This window comes from Thermobia domestica, chromosome 14 (genome assembly GCF_964235325.1).
Source record: "Thermobia domestica chromosome 14, izTheDome1.hap1.1, whole genome shotgun sequence".
Taxonomy (NCBI): Eukaryota; Metazoa; Arthropoda; class Insecta; order Zygentoma; family Lepismatidae; genus Thermobia; species Thermobia domestica.
The window spans coordinates 170,221,140-170,246,620 of record NC_137467.1 but is presented as its reverse complement, the minus strand read 5'-3'; the positions used below and the strand labels follow the sequence as shown (position 1 = coordinate 170,246,620).

General features: G+C 36.4%; 1 protein-coding gene across 1 annotated transcript in view; it reads left to right on the top strand.

Annotated features, from left to right (window-relative positions):
* The window catches only part of LOC145670742 (vascular endothelial growth factor receptor 1-like), a 325,002-nt gene that overhangs the window by 106,505 nt on the left and 193,016 nt on the right, over nucleotides 1–25,481 (top strand). Inside the window, exon 3 of the mRNA XM_081739513.1 lies at nucleotides 23,404–23,566. Within this exon, the coding sequence (XP_081595639.1) occupies nucleotides 23,404–23,566 (163 nt within the window). The remainder of the gene's footprint in view (nucleotides 1–23,403; nucleotides 23,567–25,481) is intronic.

The window sequence follows — 25,481 nt, the reverse complement described above, 5'->3', positions numbered from 1 at the left end:
TTTCAGAAGAAGTATCACGGGTATTTGACCAAGTCCCGCGATACCATATGAAAATTCTATTTCTGTATTAGAGGATTTCAATGTGAAGGTAGCTCGACAGGGTATTTTTAAACTGGTTATAGGGAAAGAAAGTCTGCATAAGGAAAGTAATGACAACTAACGAGGTTAGTTTCGTGAACTTTGGAACATCCAAAAACTTAAAATTTTAACAAAAATCTAATAATATTTATGAAAGTATGAAATAATATATGAGTTTTTACGACGCCCCTTGATTATGTCCTGTAGGTTAAAGGAGACGTAGATGACCAGGATGAAGGAAATGATCGAATAAAGAAAGTGGGAGGAAACGGAATAACCCGAGAAAGCCCACGCACACGATGTTTTGTATCTTATAATAATAATAATAATAATAATAATAATAATAATAATAATAATAATAATTATTATTATTATTATTATTATTATTATTATTATTATTATTATTATTATTATTATTATTATTATTATTATTATTATTATTATTATTATTATTATTATTATTGGTAATGTGGAATTGCATATTAGGAAACACATTGGGTAAATTTTAAAGAAAAGTTTCATTCGCGGCGAGGTTTTGGCACGGCGAGGTTTTGGCCCGGCGAGATTTTGTCCCGCGAGGTTTTGGGCGGCGAGGTTTTGGCCACGCGAGGTTTTGGGCGGCGAGGTTTTGGCCACGCGAGGTTTTGGCCCGGCGAGATTTTGTCCCGCGAGGTTTTGGGCGGCGAGGTTTTGGCCACGCGAGGTTTTGGTCCGGCGAGATTTTGTCCCGCGAGGTTTTGGGTGGCGAGGTTTTGGCCACGCGAGGTTTTGGCCCGGCGAGATTTTGTCCCGCGAGGTTTTGGCCGGCGAGATTTTGGGCGGCGATGTTTCGGCCGCGAGATTTTGTCCGTATACCATTTCAAATTGAAATAATTTGTGCAAACTCATTATATACCTATCAGAGTCTAGGATCTAACCTTAGTTTTTACATTCTTTACAGCCTACATGCCTCTAGTTCTTACATTCTAGATCCGCCACTGACTACAGGGTGGGCACAAAGTCCCGTCACCTTCTTGCAGGTCGGGGCATATTGGCTTAGTGGTAGAGCGTTTATCTCTGGTGCGGGAGATCACTGGTTCAATTCCCGACCAAGTCAATTTGTGGTGGACAACATCGTGTTCGTAGGTTTTCTCGGGTTACTTACTTTTCTCTCACATTCTCATCCCACCACGTTAAAGTAAAAGATTTCATTTCCCCCCCTTGAAGCACTAAATATTCAATTATACAAACTTTAATTATAACTATAGATTTACACACTATAGAATAAGTCCTATGTGCAGTGGCGTATTTAGGATTTTGTTTCGGGAGGGCTATGCTATTCTCCTGAGTGGGTGTATATACAGGAGGTAGACGAAAAAATCTAAAAACACTTCATATAGGACACCTAAGTTTGGCCATCCACTGTTTCACAACACGTCTTGCGGTTGCGGATCGTTTTTTGTTTTCAATGTGTCGTGTGGATCTTTCCCTTCCGTCAGCAGTAACCAGTTCACCTGTGAGTGTCGTGGTGTGAAAGTGGTGCGGTAAAATGGACGACCTGACTGACTTCCAAACAGGCATGATCGTTGGTGCCCGTCTGGTTGGAGCTTCAGTGACAACAGTGGCGAATATTGTGGGGATATCGAAAGGCACTGTGTCCAATGTCACGAGGGCATACACAATTCATTGGCAAACGACGTCTGCAAAGCACAACAGTGGTCGAAAGACAATCCTGTTAGATAGGGACCGGAGGGCATTAAAACTGATTGTAGCAGCTAAAAACAAGACCACTGCAATGGAAATTACGTCTGAACTCAATTCCGGCCTAGAGAACTCGGTTTCATCGAAAACAGTGCGACGGGAACTTCATAAAATGAAAATTCATGGCAGGGCCGCAATCGCCAAACCCCTGGTCACAGCAGTAAATGCGAAAAGGCGTATCCAGTGGTGCAAGGACCACACGGCGTGGATTCATGAGCAGTGGAAACACGTAATGTGGTCCGATGAATCGACCATTACCTTGTTTCGAACAACCGGTCGTGTTTACGTATGAACACCGTCGCAGGCCTATGATACAGACTGTCTGCTCCCAACTGTAAATCATGGGGGTGATTCTGTTACAGTGTGGACAGTGATATCGTGGTTTTCTGTAGGTTTCATCATAACCCTGCATGGAATGATGAATGCTAGGGCGTATGAGGCCATTTTGGGGGACCAGGTTCTATCCATGATCCAAATATTGTTCCCTGATGGTGATTGCATCTACCAAGATGATTTGGCACCCTGTCACGCTGCAAAAACGGTGAAATCATGAATGAGGAGCATGACCAGGAGCTATCCCACAATCACCAGATCTGAACATCATTGAGCCATTGTGGTCTGAGTTAGAAAGGTGTGTTTGGTCTCATTGTCCTCCACCAGCATCCCTTAAGGAACTGAAACATGTTTTGGAGGAACAATGGTACAAAATTCCACATACCACGATTCAGGAGCTGTATACGTCCATTTCACTTCGGATCCAAGCTGTTTTGGACGCAAAAGAAGGCCCCATACCATACTAGGTATGATGTTCACACTTTTGCAAACGTTTAGCGGCCCATACACGTAAACACATGCCTGAAGAAACAGCCCGACTTGTATGAAAAATGATAAAACCACAGGCAAGTTGATCGTGTATGGCCTCGTTCATTCATGTTGAAAGTTTTCAAAATCTTCTGAAAACATGTTTGATGTTTTTGCCGTTCTGCATGCATGTTTACCGTGTATGGGCTCGTTCATGCAAGGTGGCTGTTTTATATTTAGGTCCGAAAATCACGACAGCGGAAGAAATCACGTGACTCTCTCCTCCGTCGCATGCCAAGGTCGTTCAAGATGGGTGATCGTTATTCCTGGAGCATCAAAACATAGAGAGAGAGAGAGAGAGAGAGAGAGAGAGATGCGTTACATGACAAGGGATTCTGTGCATGCATTTATTCAGGTATACAAAGAAGTACCATGTTTTTGGAAGGTAAAATAAAAATTAAAAAAAAAAAAACTACTGTGTGGGGAATGACGTAAAGAATTCTACATTTGAAAATCTAGAAAAGCTGAGAGAATTTCAACCTCACTCCACATGTAATATACCATTACAGTCTAGTGAAATTATGTTTTTAATAGGAGGGTGCCCGAAATTTTTTGCACCGACTGTACCTGACGTTTAACAAAAAATTTCTGGCTGTTCATATAATTCGTAATATTGTTCATTATTCTATTTCAAATTAACATGGAAAAACTGTAAAAAATTCATTGGGAATGATAGTTTTGGGAATCAATATCTTTATTTATATTTTAAATTAGTTATAAGTCTTGCATATGTATATGTAAATGGATTATTACAATTCTTACGGTGTCAGTGCTATCTGAAAACATAGATCCACTATTGGACGGAACTTTTCAGATCAAATAACCAATCTAAAATTCGACAGAATTTTCAGGACCACCCTTCACCTCTCTTTTAGATACCTAGGTCCTTCTAAAATCTAGTTTAATCCAGTTTTTACCAAATTTTATTCGTTTCAAAGCCCCACCGCCAAAATGCTTAGTTTTGATTGGATGATAAACCCACGCTATGATATTAGGGCGCAATTATTCCATTCTACGCCGGAAAATCTCACTGACAACAGCCAGATTCGGATCTCCAGCTCAGAAAGATAAAAATGAGCTAGAAAAACTGCAGTAAAAGGTAAAACTAATATAATAGTCGAATAACTACCAAGCAGGAAGCTACGGAGCCATAATTTGTTAGTTTTTCATAGTAAAAACCGGACTGAAGAAATAAAAAATAGATGACGCCATGTTGTGCAGATATTGTTAGTTATGGACAGGCTTTGTAAAGTGCATCAGTTTGCGAGTTTTCTTAGGAATCTATAAACAGTTTCGGAGGAGTGGTGTTTTCTCCCTTAAAATATTCTTATCCTTAAAATTATTCCTTTTCTAATTACGTAAGGCCTGCCTCACTACCGTTTGTGTTCGTGTATGTAGTGGATGTGATTTCTTTTTGTATTTATTTATTAGTAACATGGCGGTATTTAATTTTGTGGTAGTCAGTTCAGTAATCACAATGCACGTGTAAATTTCAGTAAGGGCTCCTATCTGACTCCCAAATTGGGAGTACGGCTTCCAGCGGGATGAGTTGAACATTCAGTTTGTTTCCGGGTTCCTGCCCCTTCAGGGCAGGGGTCCTATTGTTAGCTAATACTCCGATATGTCCCCTCAGGGCATCGATTAAACAGGTTGATTTCAAGAATGTGATTTAGTAAATAAAGGGCCAGTTGGCCCTGTTCATTTCTTTTCCTTTCGTTACCTTTCATAGAGCCGATTTAACATGGTAAAATCTGAATGATTTCTGTGTATATTTATTAGTATAACATGTATTAATGTAGTGTGTAGTATGAATGTGGCATGATGCGTCTTGTAGTTCGAGTAGTATGTGTATATTTGTAATGTAGTATCAGTGATAGTGATAATTAAGTGATGAAAGAGTGTGTTGGACAGTGTAGTATTTACTATGCGATAAATTTTTATTACTCCGTCATTAAGTGAACGTAATATAGTATAATAATTCCGTGTACAAGGTCACATTCAGTTGTTCAAGGGTTCATTATATCGTCGCTAGCTCTAGTGTCAAAAGTCAGTACTAACCGCCATTCTTCCGTCGAGGTGCTTAGTGATTTAGTTTTCATGAAATTGACCTTTCTTTCCGAAATAAAACCTAGAAGGTATAATTCACAGCCCATATGAATGTACAGTTAGGTCAAGTGATCCAAACTTAATATATTCTGAAAGTTTCAACATTCTGCATAGTCTAGAAATCGAGATATTTAAATAAATAAACAATACGTAAATTTTTAACAGAAGTCGGGCGATATGATGCTAGTTCTTCGCTTTGGAATTATATTAGATGTTCATTCTTCTTCGTGGCTGCTGAAGTCAATTGTTGCTGCAGAAATTTCGTAAACATTAAATATTATAGCGGATAATTCTATTTTCAGTGAACATACGTAGGATTTTTTTTTTTTTTTTTTGTTCTTAATAAAGCTACCAGGTATTACATAGTATTGTGTGTGGGATGAAAGAGTCTTGGGTTCGAGTGAGGTTGTCGTGCGGTGATCGGAGCGGGAAATGTTTGTAGTGATTATAGATTTTAAAGTATTATGATGAAATGTGTAAATAGGCTGGGCGTAGATAGAGGAAACAGGGTGTTTGTAGAATATAGCGTCGTGGCAAATGAATATTAATGTGAATATGAATATTAATAAGTATATGAATATTGTAGTAAATGAATATAGAATATAGGACACCCATATAGTTAAATATATATATTAGCCCAGTGAATACTTCGCCGTGTGTTGATATATAGATATTGAATAGATACGTGTAACTACAAACATCTCAGGTTCTGACCCCTGCACCATAATATCACGCGGACCGGAGGGCGATATATATAGTCGGACTATGGTAATACTTAGTAGTTTAATGTGTTATAATAATAATCAACCATAGTAATACCATCTGATAGAAGGGGTAGCATCATATAATCGCAGACTAGACATATTGAATAATAAATTATGAAAAGACAGTAGCAGTTATACAACAGGGCTGTAGTGAATTATATTTTCTGGTCGGTTTTTTTTTAAATAGAATATCCTGCTCCGTGAGATTTTTTTTTTCTCCACGTTACCTACTCAGGCTAGCTTACAATGTTCATGGAGGCGACAGCTCTGTATCAAAACAATTAGTTATTGAAATTTATTCGCGTACCCGGATGTCGACCCCTAGTCCCTTTAAGTATTTTCATTTCTTTTCTTAGTTTAATTAGACGAGGGAAATTAACGACATCCCAGACCGTGGCGTGTCTGCGCAGGGTAGCTATCGGTGAGGTTTGGCATAGAAATCACCGATTCAAAATTCAGTTTATTTAATTTTTTTTTTATTTTGGCAAATCACTAATTAGGGATATCTTAACTATTACTCTAATTTCATTACTATCCTGGAATCTTCTAGTTTCCAAGAGGTCGGATGATTTTTTTTCTCCCTTTTAAAATCCTAAATTAACGCCGTCTCTAACCTTCCGGAGGATTTCGGGGTCTGCAAGGGTGTTGACCGGATACGGTGAGTGGTGGGATTTCCCTAAAGCCTTTGTCTTTCCGAAAATCCCATTGTGGACACAGACTTGTCTCATCTTCGCAGACAGTTTTATCGGCTATTTATTTGGTAAGCCGAACCCTTTTTGGCATGTTAAGAATATTTTGGCTATGGATTTTGTTGAGAGCGAAATTCGACTTCTAACTTTGTAGCGTTAGTTATTTCTCACTTAAGTCTTTGGCGCCCCTATTCTTCGTCTTCCTTCTTCTCTATCTCTCTCTCTGTCTTCATTTCTTCAAGGTTTTTTTAATTTTTTCAACCTTCCCCCCCCCCCAAGATTTTGAACTTGTTGCTTACAATTTATTTAACGTACAACTCTGATCTGAAATTACCAGCTGAGACGTTGCAAGACACGATTCATGAATGGAGTAGATAATGATTGGGTCCTCCATCACATTTTGACCTATCGCTGAAATGAACAAAGACTTAGTATTTGACGACACTTCGATTACGTTCTTTCACCGTCGTTCCTCTTAAGTTTTTTTTTTTTTAATCCGTTGGTCACTTTCCTTTCTGTTTTGGTTTTCAATTACCTTGTAGTTAATCTGGGCCCAGAAATTGTATTTTGATTTACCTAATTATATCTAGAAATGCTCTGTGTTACGTGCCTGCCTCACAAAGTTTTTTTTTTTTCCTTCATGATTTAAACACGAATTGATTATATAAAAGTTAAAAATTTATAGACGCGCGGTATCAGATAAAATTTAATTTGTTTCCAAATGTAATGTTGGAAGTCATTTGTTTTCTTGGACAATGTTGCAACCTTCTTAGAATTTATTGTAGGGGTGATTAATTTAAATGTGTGCGCATTTATTATAAATATATATATATATATATATAGAGAAATAAATACTTCGAAATGTATGTGTAATTAGTATGTGAATATGATGTTAAAGTAAAAGTATGATATTAAATGTATTATGAATATATGTAAGAGCGCTCGTGTCTGTCCCCCTAGACGTGTATTGGTTGCTATAGTTTACCAGAAGTCTTCCGACGAATTTAAAAATGTAGATTTTGTTAAGAATACCGCCGTGCACTTAAGTAATTTTCCTTTTCTTTTGAATCAATGTAAGTGATAACCTCTGTAATTATATAATGGCATGCATTGAAAAAATATCGGCAGGTCTAAACGTAACCCCCATCATAACAAATATTATCCCTGAACAATTAACCTAAAACCATTGTGGAAAGTGTACCTTGAATCCGTCTCACCTTCATATGTATCCTGTGACTTGACCAGTTTTTTTTTATCCTCAATTTGAACCATCATACTCCGTACACCTGTGGAAGATAATTTTTTTTTTTTTAATCCGAACCATGTATAAACATATACGAAAGTGATCCTAATGAAAGGTCTCGTGAAGTGTCCCAGTGTTGGATAAATAACTTGAAATTATTCGATTAATAAGTTTGGAAATAGACCGTCTAAGAGGAGAAACTTCCTCTAGTGAAAGTGATTTTCTCGAAATCCCTAGATGGATATAAACGTAGCAGTGTGCGATTGCAGATACAATCTGTTAAGAGTTATAAACCAAATATAGTCGATGAATGTTTTTTTTTTCGTAAACCACTAGATATATATATATAGATATATATATATGTATAAACACAAATTAAGTTAAATGGAGCGAAACGTTTTGGACACTACGACTAGTGCGTGAGTTGTGATTTGGACGCTCGAAATTATTAATATTTTAATATCCCGATGTGAGGTAGAGACTCATATAAGTTCTAATACACCAAAAAGTTTTTTTTTCTTTCCTCTTTGTCCAATTTTTTAAAAGTGAAATAAGTGTCTTATTTGCGTATGTCGCAAATCATAATTTGGCTTTAGCATGCCTAAGATATGATACATGTAATTATTTTTTTTTCTTTCTTTTCATTTGTCAATATGTTTGAATATATAAAAAATTACTAAAATATAACACTATGTACTCTATTAATATATAACCAAGAACTTGTGCTTTTAATATTTTCTTCATAATTATTTGTTTTGTCCTTTTTTCCACTATGAATGTAATAAACTATTTGTACCTTTGTAGTTAGTTGGTTTCCTTTAAACATATATACACTGTCCTGAGTGAGTGAGCGTGTGAATGCATGATAGATTTAATATAAGTAATTTTAGTGATATCATTTGTCATATTAACATCTGTAATATATGTGTCATGTTTTAATATATGTGTTAAGGTAAATAACCTAGGTCATGAAGGACCGTCACTAATGGTTTAAATCGGCTCGAGGAGTGAAGCAAAATTAGCAGGATAAGCCTAAATACGACATCTTTCTTCCAGGAAGTTGAGACTTCGATTGATACGACACATAAATTTATATTGAGTTTACATATTTTTTTTTTTTTTTTGTTTTCTTTCAATTTTGGCGACCGTTGACATAGGACAGTTACCATGGAAACAATTGTTTTCCCTGGTAACGAATCTGAAATTATTTATTAAACACTGTTTAGGATCGAGCACATATTGACTTGGCCACAAAGATGAATAATTAAAAAGTCACAGTGAGATTAAATAATTATAGTCATTGGCTGTTCTGCTATCTTTGTCTCTCTCTGTAGAAAGGGGGAAATGAAGGAATTTGCTAAAGTGACTTCTAAAATTTGAAAATGCTGGAAGTTGACCCAAGGAGGGAATTAGATAGGAGTCCCTTAATTTATGAATAGTACCTGATTAATAAGTATTGTTAGTTTATAAGGATATAATTGCATGTGTTTATATTGTGTCTTTTTATATGGAAACTATGGCAACCAATAGGGAAGTAGTATCACACGAGAACGCGGAAGTCTCATGTACGCAATGCACTTTAGAAAGTAGTGAGAAAAGAGCTCGCGTCTCTCGTAGGCTAGTGAGGTGTCACGAATGTGGACTGAAATGGATTCATTTCAGTTGTACCAATTTAGAGGATACTGCTGAAAATGCAGAAAAGGTCCGGGCTGGTGAGATAGTTAAATATTGTAAAGAATGTGAAGGGAAGCTCCACCAGTCGCGTGAACCCATGAGTTTATCCTCTGAAAAAGAAAATGAACATCCCGATTCGGACGGTGAACGAGGGTATAGTACTCCGAAGAACCGAGGCCAAATATCTCCAGTGGAGATATCTGACCTCGATGATGATGAAAGAGATGGGGATCCAGTTGGTGATAAACCCAAAGAAAAGAAAAGGAAGACTGGGTCATCTAATAATGACGCTCTCCTCCTTTCATTGCAACAAATGCTACAGGAGATGAGACGCGAAATAAATGAAAATATAGATAATAATAGCCGAGAGATGAGACGCGAAATGAATGAAAATAGCCTGGAAATGAGACGCGAAATGAATGAAAATAGCCTGGAAATGAGACGCGAAATGAATAAGAATAGCCGGGAAATGAATGAAAAAATAGATGCCTCGAACCGAGAAACCGAATCTCGATTCGAAGTATTAACTCACAAAATAGACAATATATGTGTAGACTTCGCTTCCTCAATAAACAAATTGAGAGAGCAAACGTCTACTGACATCGATTTGGTCAGATGCGAGGCTCAACAGTCCCTAAAGCAATTTCAGCAGGAGACTGAGGGTAAATTAGAGCATGTAAATTCTGAAATTGAAGAAATGGATACAAAATTACATAAAATCGACAATAAACTAGAAACACAGCAGGCCGAAATTGATAGTTTAAAGTCAACCTTGTCAGATTTATCATTGAAAACCGAACTGGAAGTAACTGACCAGAAAATTTCGAAAATTCAGAACGACATAGTAAATATTCGAAAAGAAATGACAAAATCTAGTCGCGAAAAATCAGAGGTAACCTATCCTTTCCCCGGTAGCGATTTCTCAGAAATATTACCTGCGATAACAACTACATGTAGCGCAGGAAAAGAAAATTTAACGTCAGTTGATGCACGGGATATTGCGACGCACTACCCCATGCATCGGTCAGAACCAAAGTCGTGGTTCAATTCTAATAGTGTGCCGAATCAGTCGAGTGTTGTGACGACTACGGTCACTAGCGTGAGCGCTCCCTCCTTACATGGAGGTATACAATCACATAGCGTATTGCCGGGAAGAGGAGATGGGTGCCATTCTGAGTCGTTGTTCACGGGTGCGATTGGTCCGGGAATGGAGCCCAACATATTTAATACGACCAACAGAGTCCCTTTCACTTACATGGGTAATTATAACACCGCTACGACGTCGTCGGTGGTAAATCCGGTGACGACTCCGATTGTGCAGGATAATATGTTAATTCCCACTAACTATTCCCCTGCTTATGCTAGTATGAGTTCTAAAGTTTCCCTCAGGGACATTGAACGTTTTCCCACGTTCGATGGGAACATTGCGAACTTTCTACCTCGTGTTTTCCTGCTACCTAAAAGGTGAACTCACAATTTCCAGAATCTTAAGCTTTTCAACTGTACTGAGGACAAAAAACGGGAACTTCTATCTCAATACCCAAAGTGAATGTTACACTGTCTCATTTGAGTGCATGAGTGTATGAGTGAGTAGTTAGTTTATTGGTATTAATACATGTTAATTCTATTCAACAAAATTTTGTTATTCAAACAAATTTTTTTTTTAACGACGCCGGGGAACTGTAATATACCATTACAGTCTAGTGAAATTATGTTTTTAATAGGAGGGTGCCCGAAATTTTTTGCACCGACTGTACCTGACGTTTAACAAAAAATTTCTGGCTGTTCATATAATTCGTAATATTGTTCATTATTCTATTTCAAATTAACATGGAAAAACTGTAAAAAATTCATTGGGAATGATAGTTTTGAGAATCAATATCTTTATTTATATTTTAAATTAGTTATAAGTCTTGCATATGTATATGTAAATGGATTATTACAATTCTTACGGTGTCAGTGCTATCTGAAAACATAGATCCACTATTGGACGGAACTTTTCAGATCAAATAACCAATCTAAAATTCGACAGAATTTTCAGGACCACCCTTCACCTCTCTTTTAGATACCTAGGTCCTTCTAAAATCTAGTTTAATCCAGTTTTTACCAAATTTTATTCGTTTCAAAGCCCCACCGCCAAAATGCTTAGTTTTGATTGGATGATAAACCCACGCTATGATATTAGGGCGCAATTATTCCATTCTACGCCGGAAAATCTCACTGACAACAGCCAGATTCGGATCTCCAGCTCAGAAAGATAAAAATGAGCTAGAAAAACTGCAGTAAAAGGTAAAACTAATATAATAGTCGAATAACTACCAAGCAGGAAGCTACGGAGCCATAATTTGTTAGTTTTTCATAGTAAAAACCGGACTGAAGAAATAAAAAATAGATGACGCCATGTTGTGCAGATATTGTTAGTTATGGACAGGCTTTGTAAAGTGCATCAGTTTGCGAGTTTTCTTAGGAATCTATAAACAGTTTCGGAGGAGTGGTGTTTTCTCCCTTAAAATATTCTTATCCTTAAAATTATTCCTTTTCTAATTACGTAAGGCCTGCCTCACTACCGTTTGTGTTCGTGTATGTAGTGGATGTGATTTCTTTTTGTATTTATTTATTAGTAACATGGCGGTATTTAATTTTGTGGTAGTCAGTTCAGTAATCACAATGCACGTGTAAATTTCAGTAAGGGCTCCTATCTGACTCCCAAATTGGGAGTACGGCTTCCAGCGGGATGAGTTGAACATTCAGTTTGTTTCCGGGTTCCTGCCCCTTCAGGGCAGGGGTCCTATTGTTAGCTAATACTCCGATATGTCCCCTCAGGGCATCGATTAAACAGGTTGATTTCAAGAATGTGATTTAGTAAATAAAGGGCCAGTTGGCCCTGTTCATTTCTTTTCCTTTCGTTACCTTTCATAGAGCCGATTTAACATGGTAAAATCTGAATGATTTCTGTGTATATTTATTAGTATAACATGTATTAATGTAGTGTGTAGTATGAATGTGGCATGATGTGTCTTGTAGTTCGAGTAGTATGTGTATATTTGTAATGTAGTATCAGTGATAGTGATAATTAAGTGATGAAAGAGTGTGTTGGACAGTGTAGTATTTACTATGCGATAAATTTTTATTACTCCGTCATTAAGTGAACGTAATATAGTATAATAATTCCGTGTACAAGGTCACATTCAGTTGTTCAAGGGTTCATTATATCGTCGCTAGCTCTAGTGTCAAAAGTCAGTACTAACCGCCATTCTTCCGTCGAGGTGCTTAGTGATTTAGTTTTCATGAAATTGACCTTTCTTTCCGAAATAAAACCTAGAAGGTATAATTCACAGCCCATATGAATGTACAGTTAGGTCAAGTGATCCAAACTTAATATATTCTGAAAGTTTCAACATTCTGCATAGTCTAGAAATCGAGATATTTAAATAAATAAACAATACGTAAATTTTTAACAGAAGTCGGGCGATATGATGCTAGTTCTTCGCTTTGGAATTATATTAGATGTTCATTCTTCTTCGTGGCTGCTGAAGTCAATTGTTGCTGCAGAAATTTCGTAAACATTAAATATTATAGCGGATAATTCTATTTTCAGTGAACATACGTAGGATTTTTTTTTTTTTGTTCTTAATAAAGCTACCAGGTATTACATAGTATTGTGTGTGGGATGAAAGAGTCTTGGGTTCGAGTGAGGTTGTCGTGCGGTGATCGGAGCGGGAAATGTTTGTAGTGATTATAGATTTTAAAGTATTATGATGAAATGTGTAAATAGGCTGGGCGTAGATAGAGGAAACAGGGTGTTTGTAGAATATAGCGTCGTGGCAAATGAATATTAATGTGAATATGAATATTAATAAGTATATGAATATTGTAGTAAATGAATATAGAATATAGGACACCCATATAGTTAAATATATATATTAGCCCAGTGAATACTTCGCCGTGTGTTGATATATGGATATTGAATAGATACGTGTAACTACAAACATCTCAGGTTCTGACCCCTGCACCATAATATCACGCGGACCGGAGGGCGATATATATAGTCGGACTATGGTAATACTTAGTAGTTTAATGTGTTATAATAATAATCAACCATAGTAATACCATCTGATAGAAGGGGTAGCATCATATAATCGCAGACTAGACATATTGAATAATAAATTATGAAAAGACAGTAGCAGTTATACAACAGGGCTGTAGTGAATTATATTTTCTGGTCGGTTTTTTTTAAATAGAATATCCTGCTCCGTGAGATTTTTTTTTCTCCACGTTACCTACTCAGGCTAGCTTACAATGTTCATGGAGGCGACAGCTCTGTATCAAAACAATTAGTTATTGAAATTTATTCGCGTACCCGGATGTCGACCCCTAGTCCCTTTAAGTATTTTCATTTCTTTTCTTAGTTTAATTAGACGAGGGAAATTAACGACATCCCAGACCGTGGCGTGTCTGCGCAGGGTAGCTATCGGTGAGGTTTGGCATAGAAATCACCGATTCAAAATTCAGTTTATTTAATTTTTTTTTTATTTTGGCAAATCACTAATTAGGGATATCTTAACTATTACTCTAATTTCATTACTATCCTGGAATCTTCTAGTTTCCAAGAGGTCGGATGATTTTTTTTCTCCCTTTTGAAATCCTAAATTAACGCCGTCTCTAACCTTCCGGAGGATTTCGGGGTCTGCAAGGGTGTTGACCGGATACGGTGAGTGGTGGGATTTCCCTAAAGCCTTTGTCTTTCCGAAAATCCCATTGTGGACACAGACTTGTCTCATCTTCGCAGACAGTTTTATCGGCTATTTATTTGGTAAGCCGAACCCTTTTTGGCATGTTAAGAATATTTTGGCTATGGATTTTGTTGAGAGCGAAATTCGACTTCTAACTTTGTAGCGTTAGTTATTTCTCACTTAAGTCTTTGGCGCCCCTATTCTTCGTCTTCCTTCTTCTCTATCTCTCTCTCTGTCTTCATTTCTTCAAGGTTTTTTTAATTTTTTCAACCTTCCCCCCCCCAAGATTTTGAACTTGTTGCTTACAATTTATTTAACGTACAACTCTGATCTGAAATTACCAGCTGAGACGTTGCAAGACACGATTCATGAATGGAGTAGATAATGATTGGGTCCTCCATCACATTTTGACCTATCGCTGAAATGAACAAAGACTTAGTATTTGACGACACTTCGATTACGTTCTTTCACCGTCGTTCCTCTTAAGTTTTTTTTTTTAATCCGTTGGTCACTTTCCTTTCTGTTTTGGTTTTCAATTACCTTGTAGTTAATCTGGGCCCAGAAATTGTATTTTGATTTACCTAATTATATCTAGAAATGCTCTGTGTTACGTGCCTGCCTCACAAAGTTTTTTTTTTTCCTTCATGATTTAAACACGAATTGATTATATAAAAGTTAAAAATTTATAGACGCGCGGTATCAGATAAAATTTAATTTGTTTCCAAATGTAATGTTGGAAGTCATTTGTTTTCTTGGACAATGTTGCAACCTTCTTAGAATTTATTGTAGGGGTGATTAATTTAAATGTGTGCGCATTTATTATAAATATATATATATATATATATATATATAGAAATAAATACTTCGAAATGTATGTGTAATTAGTATGTGAATATGATGTTAAAGTAAAAGTATGATATTAAATGTATTATGAATATATGTAAGAGCGCTCGTGTCTGTCCCCCTAGACGTGTATTGGTTGCTATAGTTTACCAGAAGTCTTCCGACGAATTTAAAAATGTAGATTTTGTTAAGAATACCGCCGTGCACTTAAGTAATTTTCCTTTTCTTTTGAATCAATGTAAGTGATAACCTCTGTAATTATATAATGGCATGCATTGAAAAAATATCGGCAGGTCTAAACGTAACCCCCATCATAACAAATATTATCCCTGAACAATTAACCTAAAACCATTGTGGAAAGTGTACCTTGAATCCGTCTCACCTTCATATGTATCCTGTGACTTGACCAGTTTTTTTTTATCCTCAATTTGAACCATCATACTCCGTACACCTGTGGAAGATAATTTTTTTTTTTAATCCGAACCATGTATAAACATATACGAAAGTGATCCTAATGAAAGGTCTCGTGAAGTGTCCCAGTGTTGGATAAATAACTTGAAATTATTCGATTAATAAGTTTGGAAATAGACCGTCTAAGAGGAGAAACTTCCTCTAGTGAAAGTGATTTTCTCGAAATCCCTAGATGGATATAAACGTAGCAGTGTGCGATTGCATATACAATCTGTTAAGAGTTATAAACCAAATATAGTCGATGAATGTTTTTTTTTTTCGTAAACCACTAGATATATATATATAGATATATATATATATGTATAAACACAAATTAAGTTAAATGGAGCGAAACGTTTTGGACACTACGACTAGTGCGTGAGTTGTGATTTGGACGCTCGAAATTATTAATATTTTAATATCCCGATGTGAGGTAGAGACTCATATAAGTTCTAATACACCAAAAAGTTTTTTTTTTCTTTCCTCTTTGTCCAATTTTTTAAAAGTGAAATAAGTGTCTTATTTGCGTATGTCGCAAATCATAATTTGGCTTTAGCATGCCTAAGATATGATACATGTAATTATTTTTTTTTCTTTCTTTTCATTTGTCAATATGTTTGAATATATAAAAAATTACTAAAATATAACACTATGTACTCTATTAATATATAACCAAGAACTTGTGCTTTTAATATTTTCTTCATAATTATTTGTTTTGTCCTTTTTTCCACTATGAATGTAATAAACTATTTGTACCTTTGTAGTTAGTTGGTTTCCTTTAAACATATATACACTGTCCTGAGTGAGTGAGCGTGTGAATGCATGATAGATTTAATATAAGTAATTTTAGTGATATCATTTGTCATATTAACATCTGTAATATATGTGTCATGTTTTAATATATGTGTTAAGGTAAATAACCTAGGTCATGAAGGACCGTCACTAATGGTTTAAATCGGCTCGAGGAGTGAAGCAAAATTAGCAGGATAAGCCTAAATACGACATCTTTCTTCCAGGAAGTTGAGACTTCGATTGATACGACACATAAATTTATATTGAGTTTATAAGTTTGATTTTTTTTTTCTCTTGGCTAATTCATATGTGTGGTCGATCCTAGAGGACAGAGTTCAGATGCTGGATAGTTATCAGTCACCGGTTGGAATAACATTACAAAGAATTAAATTTCACTTTTCTCATTTCCAGGTCTAGGTCTGGGCAACCCCATGATCGTGGTGCCTGGAGCTAGGTCTGGGTGGTATGAGGGAACATGTGTCTATTCCGAAGCATTCCAAAATTGATTAGTTGTTAATAACATTTAGAATGATTCATCTTTCAACGACTTTCCCGACCTTTTACTATATTTCCGGAATTATCCAGTACTCTGTTTCTCATTAAAATACCTTATCTCTTTTCTTTCTTCTTTACCTACCTCCTTCTTTTACCCTTCTACTTTCTTCTCTTTCTTTCCTATTTCTAAATGAAAGAAAACGGAGTCATGATTGAGAGTAGTCGCTATTGGCACGGTCAATAAGTTGTTTCGATGAGTTTTCTTCGGGAGTCCGATATGGAATAATTAACAATAACAAAAGGTTTATTGGAAGTTACTCTATTGGAAAATAATCTGGATTTCAATCAGTAAGTGATCTTTCGTAATCGTCCTCGTTAAAGAAAATTAATTTTAGCGACTCCTCTCCAGTACATTGCGCTTTTATTATTTTCTTCGTTTATTTTTTTTATGTTTTCTTTCAATTTTGGCTAACCGTGACAGGATCTGTTGCCCTAGAAACGGCGGTTTCTATGGCAACGGACGAAGTTTTCTTTCACACACTTGATAGTTGTTAAAAGGAGGACAAATACGTTGCGCTCCAACTACAGAAGAGAGCACATCAAAGTGAGAAAAAGGAATTTAAGTGGTTCTGCCGCTCATGAAATTTACATGCCAAAGTTATGGTACTACAGGGGTGTAGCCAGCAGGCTTATCTAGGGGGGTCGTTTTTGAGGAGAGACAGCTACAATGTACAAAACCCCAAAAAATGTGTTACAGCTAGAGATTTTAAGGGCTGAAAAAACGGAATTTTTTTGTTTCCGTCCGAAAATCTAAACACACTGTTTTTTTAAGTTTTTTTTTTCAAAAATATTATGTACCAGGTAGTTTTTATTATACTTAACCAAGAACTACTGCCCCGAAGCAAACCTTATACCTTTGTGTAAAACTATTTCAATCCAAGTTCTTGTACACAGAACCTATCTACATAAGACTGATTTTTTTTTAAAATTTCATTTAATTTCTTTAAAATTTCCTGACAAAAATATTTATTTATTATTCGTGACTAAAAAAACATTATAATTATTTTATTAACAGCTATATATCACTTCCTGTTTTACACCAAGTGGAAAAAAAGCGAATAAAATTCAAACTGAAAAACTGAATTAAAACGTTGTTTTTCACCATATTTTCCAACTGATAAAAAAAATGTGTTTTTTAAAACACTCAGTTTACGGCGATAGTTTTGTAGCAGTATTTATAGTACCTTGTTGAAACGTTTGTCTTCAAACTGTCAAATATAAAACAGGGGCGGATCCAGGACGGACTTGTGGGGGTCGGTGGGTTATAATACTGCTACTTAGAGCTACCTTTAAGAACTTCAAACTCTGGGATGGGTTTTATTTATATATAAAATAAGAAATCTTCATCTTCTGGGGGTTATCGCCCCTCTGGATCAGCCTCTTATATAAAATCACAGTAAATCGTGTAATCTGCTGTTACAAATAAGTATATATATATATATATATATATATATTTCGAAGTCCATTTGTTTGTTATGAGTTTATATTGACACAAATCTAAAGAAAAATTACACAAAATATTATAATTTGTGTGGAATAATTTAGTTCCATTATCTAAACCATTTCCATCCAATTTGGACATGTTGGCGTGGGAGACCCGGGTTCGATTCCCAGTGGGAACTAATGTGGTTCGGATTCCACGTTAATCAGTAGGTCCACGTCTCATATAGCCTCGCTGCTGAACGGGACGTTAAACTCAAAATCAACTCAACCAATTTGGAAGTGATCCGCACAGGAGCACTAGATCAATCGATTGTAGTAGATGTGTATCAACCTGTGCATTTGGTCATTCCTTACACAGAAGATACACCATATTATTTTTAAATCGGTAAATAATTTAACCTAAATTATTAATTATATGTAAACTTTGTTATATTTAAATGACTGGAGCAATATAATTTTACGATGATGTTTTAAAAACTGGTCGTTTAGGGGGTCCAGGAAATCATTTGGGGGGACTGGCCCCGACGCCCTCCTCCCCATGGCTACACCCCTGTGATATTACGATTAACTTTAATTTTTATCGGATTAGGAAGAAACACGTGTAAGCAAAAGCAACCTAGATGAATACAGCAGTGATGAAGAGCCTGATGAGTCATCTCCACAGGTAATTAAAATAAAATATTATTGCAACTAGTTTTATTTTCACACTTATTCCTGTGTACTGGCATGTAGAATTAAGAGACCTCGATGGTCACTACTAGTTGGTAGCAATCATATTGTCTTACCATTCGACTCTTCACGGTCTCCGTCCTCCACATTTCTCAAACAACTTCTAGTAAGTTGAACAGCATGTTGGTGCGTGTGTGGGCAAAAAGTTCTTCTAACATACATGATGAGACAAATCTTTCATGAATGTTGGTCATGCAAGTGTGTACATGTATGGGCCGCTTTTTAGATGTTTTTGTCCAACCCCTGTATACTGGGTAAACTATTTTTTTTACATACTATTATACTAAATTTATCTATTTTGGGTGGGTTTGAGCCCGATAGCCATCCCCCTAAATACGTCACTGCTTATGTGTATTGAACACGTGTTGCTTTAATATCTAAATGTCTAACACACCGGTATGCGCTCCATCATACTCCGAACACAAAATAATACGCCGCCAGGTTGAATAGGACATTCTTCTCAGCACTGTTGGAGTAACGTGTCTGAAAGAAATAAGTCTCACAGCTTCTTTGAATTCATCAATTATTATAGTATGTTTTTGTCTTTCAGTGAAAGATGCTTATTCAAAGTGTTAAGAAAAAAACGTATAAGGTATTAATTAGAATTTTAGCTTGTGATCAGCGTTATCTCCAATATGGAAGTTTATGCTGGAAAAACACCCATAGATGGATCGACTCCCAAGAGAAGCTAAACAATGATTTATTACTCTGATTGCAAATACAGAACGCAGAGTAACAACTGATAACAGTATCATACATTTGTAGACTTAGCCGAAGAATTTAACAGTAATATTATAATCTTACTCTGAGGGGTTAGCGCAACAGTGTTCTAACCCACATTTTTACAAATGGAGAATAATCAAGTTAAACTTTAAACACGTGTGTTTTTTGTACAATATACCAAAAGCAAGCACAAGTGGTTGAATGTGTCATACATTGTACATACATATATTGTACAAAAAAACACATGTGTTTAAGTTTAACTTGATTTTTTGTTTTCATTTTTAAAAATGTGGGTTAGACAACTGTTGCGCTAACCCCCTCAATTGGAACAATATAGTGCAACAGAGACAATCTAGAACTAATAAGTGAAGTTCATTTAGTGATTTAAAACATGCTCTCTTTTGCTGGCCTGATTCTTTGATTATTTTGTGTAATTCACTGTGATATTCTATGATTTACAGGCTTAAAATATTTAGATATGATAATTGTGTTATATTAGTTTGGAAACTATTTCGTTTGGAAGATTCTTTACAAGATTAATGAAAGATAATTGACCCTGTAGTCAGGGGCGGATCCAAGACGGACATTTTGGGTGGCGGTGGGTTGTAATACTGCTACTTAGATCTGCTTTCAAGAGCTTCAAACGCTGGGATGGGTTTTATTTATATATAAAATAGCAAATTTCCTTTTCTGGGGGGCGATGGCCCCCCTGGATCCGCCTGTAGTTAAGGGTCTTCACTACAGCGAAATGAAACTACCGCTAATTTTAGTTTTTCTATATCATTTTCGAAACAAATAAAAATATTCGAAAAGCAGAAACGTAGTGAAATAGATTAGTGAAGTAGATAGGATTTTGCATGTGATACCTTGACCACAATTCAGCTATCTGCTTTTGGTATGCCGCTATTTAAAGAACATGCAAAAAATGTTAAATCTAACTACAGTTCCAAATCGAAACCAGATGGATGAGTTGTGATAACGGTATCACATGCAAAATCGTATTGTGTAGTTCACTACGTTTTTGCTTTTCGAATATTTTTATTTGTTTCGACGATATTACAGAAAAACGTTAAAATTAACGGTAGTTTAATTTCGCTGTAGTGAAGACCCTTAACTATATAATCATATGTTACCACCATGGGTAAAAGTAAGAGGGAACGTGAGAGGACGCCGTTACCCCAGCTCCAAATATATCTATGGCACCCCTCCACTTCCTAAAAAAAAACAACGGGCAGAGATAGGCCCGGGGGACGGCATGACGTCATCCGTCCCCCTATCTCTTCAGATCCACTTTTACCCCTGGTTACCACCCAAATTTACAGTGGTATGTATCTGTCCTAAAGAACATTTACCAAATTTCACCCAAATTTAGGGAGTGGCCATATGTTCCTTCTCAAAAAATAGAGAAGGATATTGACCTACCCATGTCTTAATTTAAAAAATGGACTCCTATTCAAACATTTATAACCACATAAGATAATAAAGTCTTACCAAAGAGTATACAATAGGGCAAAACCTGTCAAATTTTGAACTTTTGGCAGTTTAACTTATACCCATGAAGAGTAACGAAATGAACCACCTAAGCGTACAGTGATATATACTTGAGTCCATGAGAACGTTTACCAATTATTGTTTTCTGACAATTCCTAAATTTAAGGGGTCATTCTAGGTACTCGTTCTGAAATTTTATAAGTGCATATTAATGTATTTATATCTTAGAAAATGGACACCTATACTGACCCCCATAATCATATAATGTCACAAATCCTAATCGGATGACGTAAATTAGGTCAAAAAACATCCGAAATTAAAATCTTTGGTAATTTTATAACCATGAAAGGGCACCAGTTGAAGCACCCACATTTATAATGGTAGGTGTATATATCAGGCTTCTAGAGAACATTTACTATTTTTTTAAAAATTTCTAAATTAAAGGGGTGGTCCTAGTACGCATCCCAAAATTTAAGAGTATATCAACATACGCCCTTTCATAAGGAATGTCCTTATGAAAGGGAATAGACCCTTGTACATATTCATATAATCATATAATGTAATAAAGCCTCATCAAAGGGAATAATTAGGTAAAAAGTCTCCAGAGTTTATTTATTTATTTATTTATTTATTTATTGCAATTTTATACCCATGAAAAGGAACGAGATGGACCACCCGAACTTGGAGTGGTATATATTAGGAATATAGAGAAAATTTATCAATTATTGCTTTTTTTATGATTCTGAATTTTACAGTGTGGTCCTACGTACCCCTCTCGAAATTTAAGAACGGAGCACTAATGTTCCCATACCATATGAAAGAGAATTAACCCCTTTACATAGCTATAGAACCATACAAGGTAATGGGGCCTAATCAAGGAGAATAAAAATAGGACAAAAAGCTCCAAAATTTGCATTTTTGACATTTTTACTCATAAACGGGAACAAGATGAACCCCAAAATTTACAGAGGTAAAAAAAACAAAAAACAGTCCGTGCCAAGTTCTTAAATTTGGTAATTTCCAAAATGTAATGGAGTGGTTCTACCCCCTCCCAAAATTTAGGTGGTGGGCCAAGTTATCTCTTCCGAAATTTAGAGAGGTGGTCCTATGCACCCCTTCGCTTGGTCCCTGTGCTTAAGACCCAGGGACGTAAAATTTAGGTCAACTGACGCCCATACTACTAAGTACTTTTAGACGAACTGGATCTTCTCATGTGTTCACAGTAGGGATGGCCAGAACCGGTTCCTAGTGGAACCGGTTTTCGGGTCTGAACGGATCCGGTTCTAGAAGATCCGGTTTTTCGGATCCAGGTCTGGAACCGGTTTTTCGGATCCAGGTCTGGAACCGGTTCTTCGGATCCAGGTCTGGAACCGGTTTTTCGGATCCAGGTCTAGAACCGGTTCTTCGGATCCAGGTCTGGAACCGGTTCCGCTGGAACCGAAACTTTGTGACCATCCCTACGCTAAGGCTAAACCCGAGCTGCTGGCAAGCTGTGAACAGTAAGCTAGATGAAATGGTGGAAGCGACAGGCAGGCGCCCAGGCGGCGGCAGCTTGTCTCATTTGGCTAAATAAACTGGGTAACTGGCAAACTCATTGGGTAAACAGGCAAACTGGCCAACTCATTTGGCTAAACACCCACTGGTGGACCAAAATTTTTTTCTGGGGGCACAAGCGGGTCTGGGCGAGGAAGGCACAAGCGCATGGTCCTCTTTGCATTATTTTTGAAGGTGAACTTTATGCCTCCTTTACGGGTCTTTGGGGGCTTTCGGATCCAGGTCTGGAACCGGTTCCTAAGATCCGGTTCTGGAACCGGGTTTTCAGATCCAGATCTGGAACCGGTTCCTAAGATCCGGTTCTGGAACCGGGTTTTCGGATCCAGGTCTGGAACCGGTTCCTAAGATCCGGTTCTGGAACCGGGTTTTCGGATCCAGGTCCGGAACCGGTTCCAGAACCGGTTCTGAAAACCGGATCTCCAAGAACCGGTTCCTTGCGGAACCGGTTCCGCCGGAACCGGAACTTTGTGGCCATCCCTAGTTCACAGTACATGCAAAAACAGAGATCTTAGAGGTTGAACGTACCGCGTAATTGTGATCATGAAGCTTAGGTGAACAAATAGGGCAAGTAACTGTGTACCCAAGGGCGGAGATCCTGGGGTGCCTGGCGCCCTTAAAGTTCGTGTGGGCCCCCGCATTGTATTTATGAATATACAATATTTGGCATAATTTGAATGCAATTTGTCTTCATATCCGCATATATACCTTCTGCATCTGGATGGACCCTCCAAATTTACAAACAAATCGGCGCCCTTGTCTATACCTATTGCTCAGATTGTTTTCATAGGAACTTTTATGCAAATTTGTTATATTTGTTGTTCATATGATACTATAGAATGAAAGCACGTGAACAATTTCATATCGTATAAGTTTGTGCACTATTCCTAAACGACTCACTTATATTAATTGCTATTCTTCCAAATTCTTACTTTCAGAATGTAAGTGATTTTGAGGAACCAAACTCGTTTCACCCGTACATTTCACATCTAACAATTGAAAACGCACACTACACGAACACAGGATACTACTACTGCAAATACGAGAACGCCTCTAATAATGATGAACCAAATACTTCCAAAGTTTATGTTTATGTCAGAGGTAAGTGTATTTTTAAATATAAATTAGTGGGCGAAACAGCAATCTGCAAGATATTATTCTTTCGTTTCTGATCTTAACCAACCTGGTAACCACACATTCATCTGAAAATTTTATATTAATTTCAGCCACGTCTAGTTTCTTCTCTTGCGCTTTCTTCAGCTGACTATCCGTAGGAATTTTCGCTTATATTTTGGTAGTTTAAGGTTGGTTTAAAGAGACAAGTTTTGCCGATAGATGGCACTACAGTTTTCATATCTCTCCCATGTATTTTTTACCATTCACAAAAAATCACGATTTCTCTTACAAATTTCAACCTAGAGACTTCAAACTTTTAGAAAGGGAACTTCATAATCTATCGAAGGCAATAATCCGTGCCGATTTTTTTATTTAGAATTGTTTTCATTGTTAAAATGGCTTGATTGTTGAAATGGAGATCCAAACCTTTAACAATGGAACTGTTTCAACGATGAAGAAAATTCTAAATAAACAATCGGCACGGATTGTTCTCTTTAATAGGTTATGAAGTTCCTTCTCTAAAAATTTAAATCTCTAGGTTGAAATTAGTAAGAGAAATTGTAAATTTTCGTGAAAGGTGAAAAATACATGGGAGAGATACGAAGACTGTAGTGCCATCTATCGGCAAAACTTGTCCCTTTACACTAACCTTAAGTTCTTCGTATACTTCTCGCCAGGCATCGGACTTTGCTTTTTGGTCATTTGTCTTGTAGCTGCTTTGTTCGCTTTCCCGTATTGTTCTCGATCTTCCCCAGTTTCTCATTTATTCCATTCTACTTTCGCGCTTCTATTCTATTCCATTATATTCTGTATCATTCCACCAGCAAGTGTCTTTATCTGTTGGAGCACGTTTTCCTGAAATTTTAAGTAATTACTTCCTCTTCTATCTGTTTAGTGGCCACAGTATTTATCTTCTAGTATTTGTTGTAGTCTTTGTAATACTGTTTTTCTTTTTTTGAGTTCGCGTCTTAGATTTGGATTCTTGAGCTTTCACTACTTAGATTTAGGTATAGTTCTCTTAGCTATTCTTTTCCTGCTGCACGCAAACTCACAATCCAGTACTAGGACTCTGTGATATGTTATAACTGCTTCTCCGTTGACGATTTTACAACTTTTCTTCTATCTCTTTGAAGTGTCATAAGAGAAAATCTATTCGATTCTCCCTTACAATACTGTATAAATAAATAAATATTATTATTTAAAGTTGATTCTATAAATGGTATACCAAACTTAAAATGTGTTGTAGAAACTATTTTTTTTTTTAACTACTTCATACAGGGTGTTCAGTGTAAAATGGAATCACTTCCACTTTTAATCAGTTTAGACATATTTTACCTTTTAAATCTTTGTCTGAAGCTTCTTTTAGAGCTTGAAAAATTCATTTCATGTCTAGATCTTGTAAATAATTCTTATATTGTAATAAATAAATAAATAAATACATAAAAATCCATGTACTTAACGTATTACAGAAACTTTATGTAACTTTTACTCGCAACTTTTGTGATTCGCTTGATTCTCTCCTGCTCTGAACGTTCCATATATACAGAGTCCATAAAAACATGTATACAAATTTAACAGGTGTTATATGAGTACTGTACGTATAGGGTAAAGTTGAATTGAATTATCATTGTATGTAAAGTGGTATTTTCAGAACAGAGTCGGTTTTCTCATGACTGTATGACGTATAATAGTGAAACAAAATGGCTGGTCCACGCTTGATATTTGAGGAACAGAAATACATTGAAAAGTTTGAAAATGTTGCTGGAAATATTCCTATTTTACTTTCTCTGAGTCTTGGGTCTGAATATTCGTCTTAGGATTTTATTTTCAAATACGTCCAGTTTCCGTTTTTTCCCTCAAAGTAAGAGACCATACTTTGCAACCGTGCTGTACGACAAAC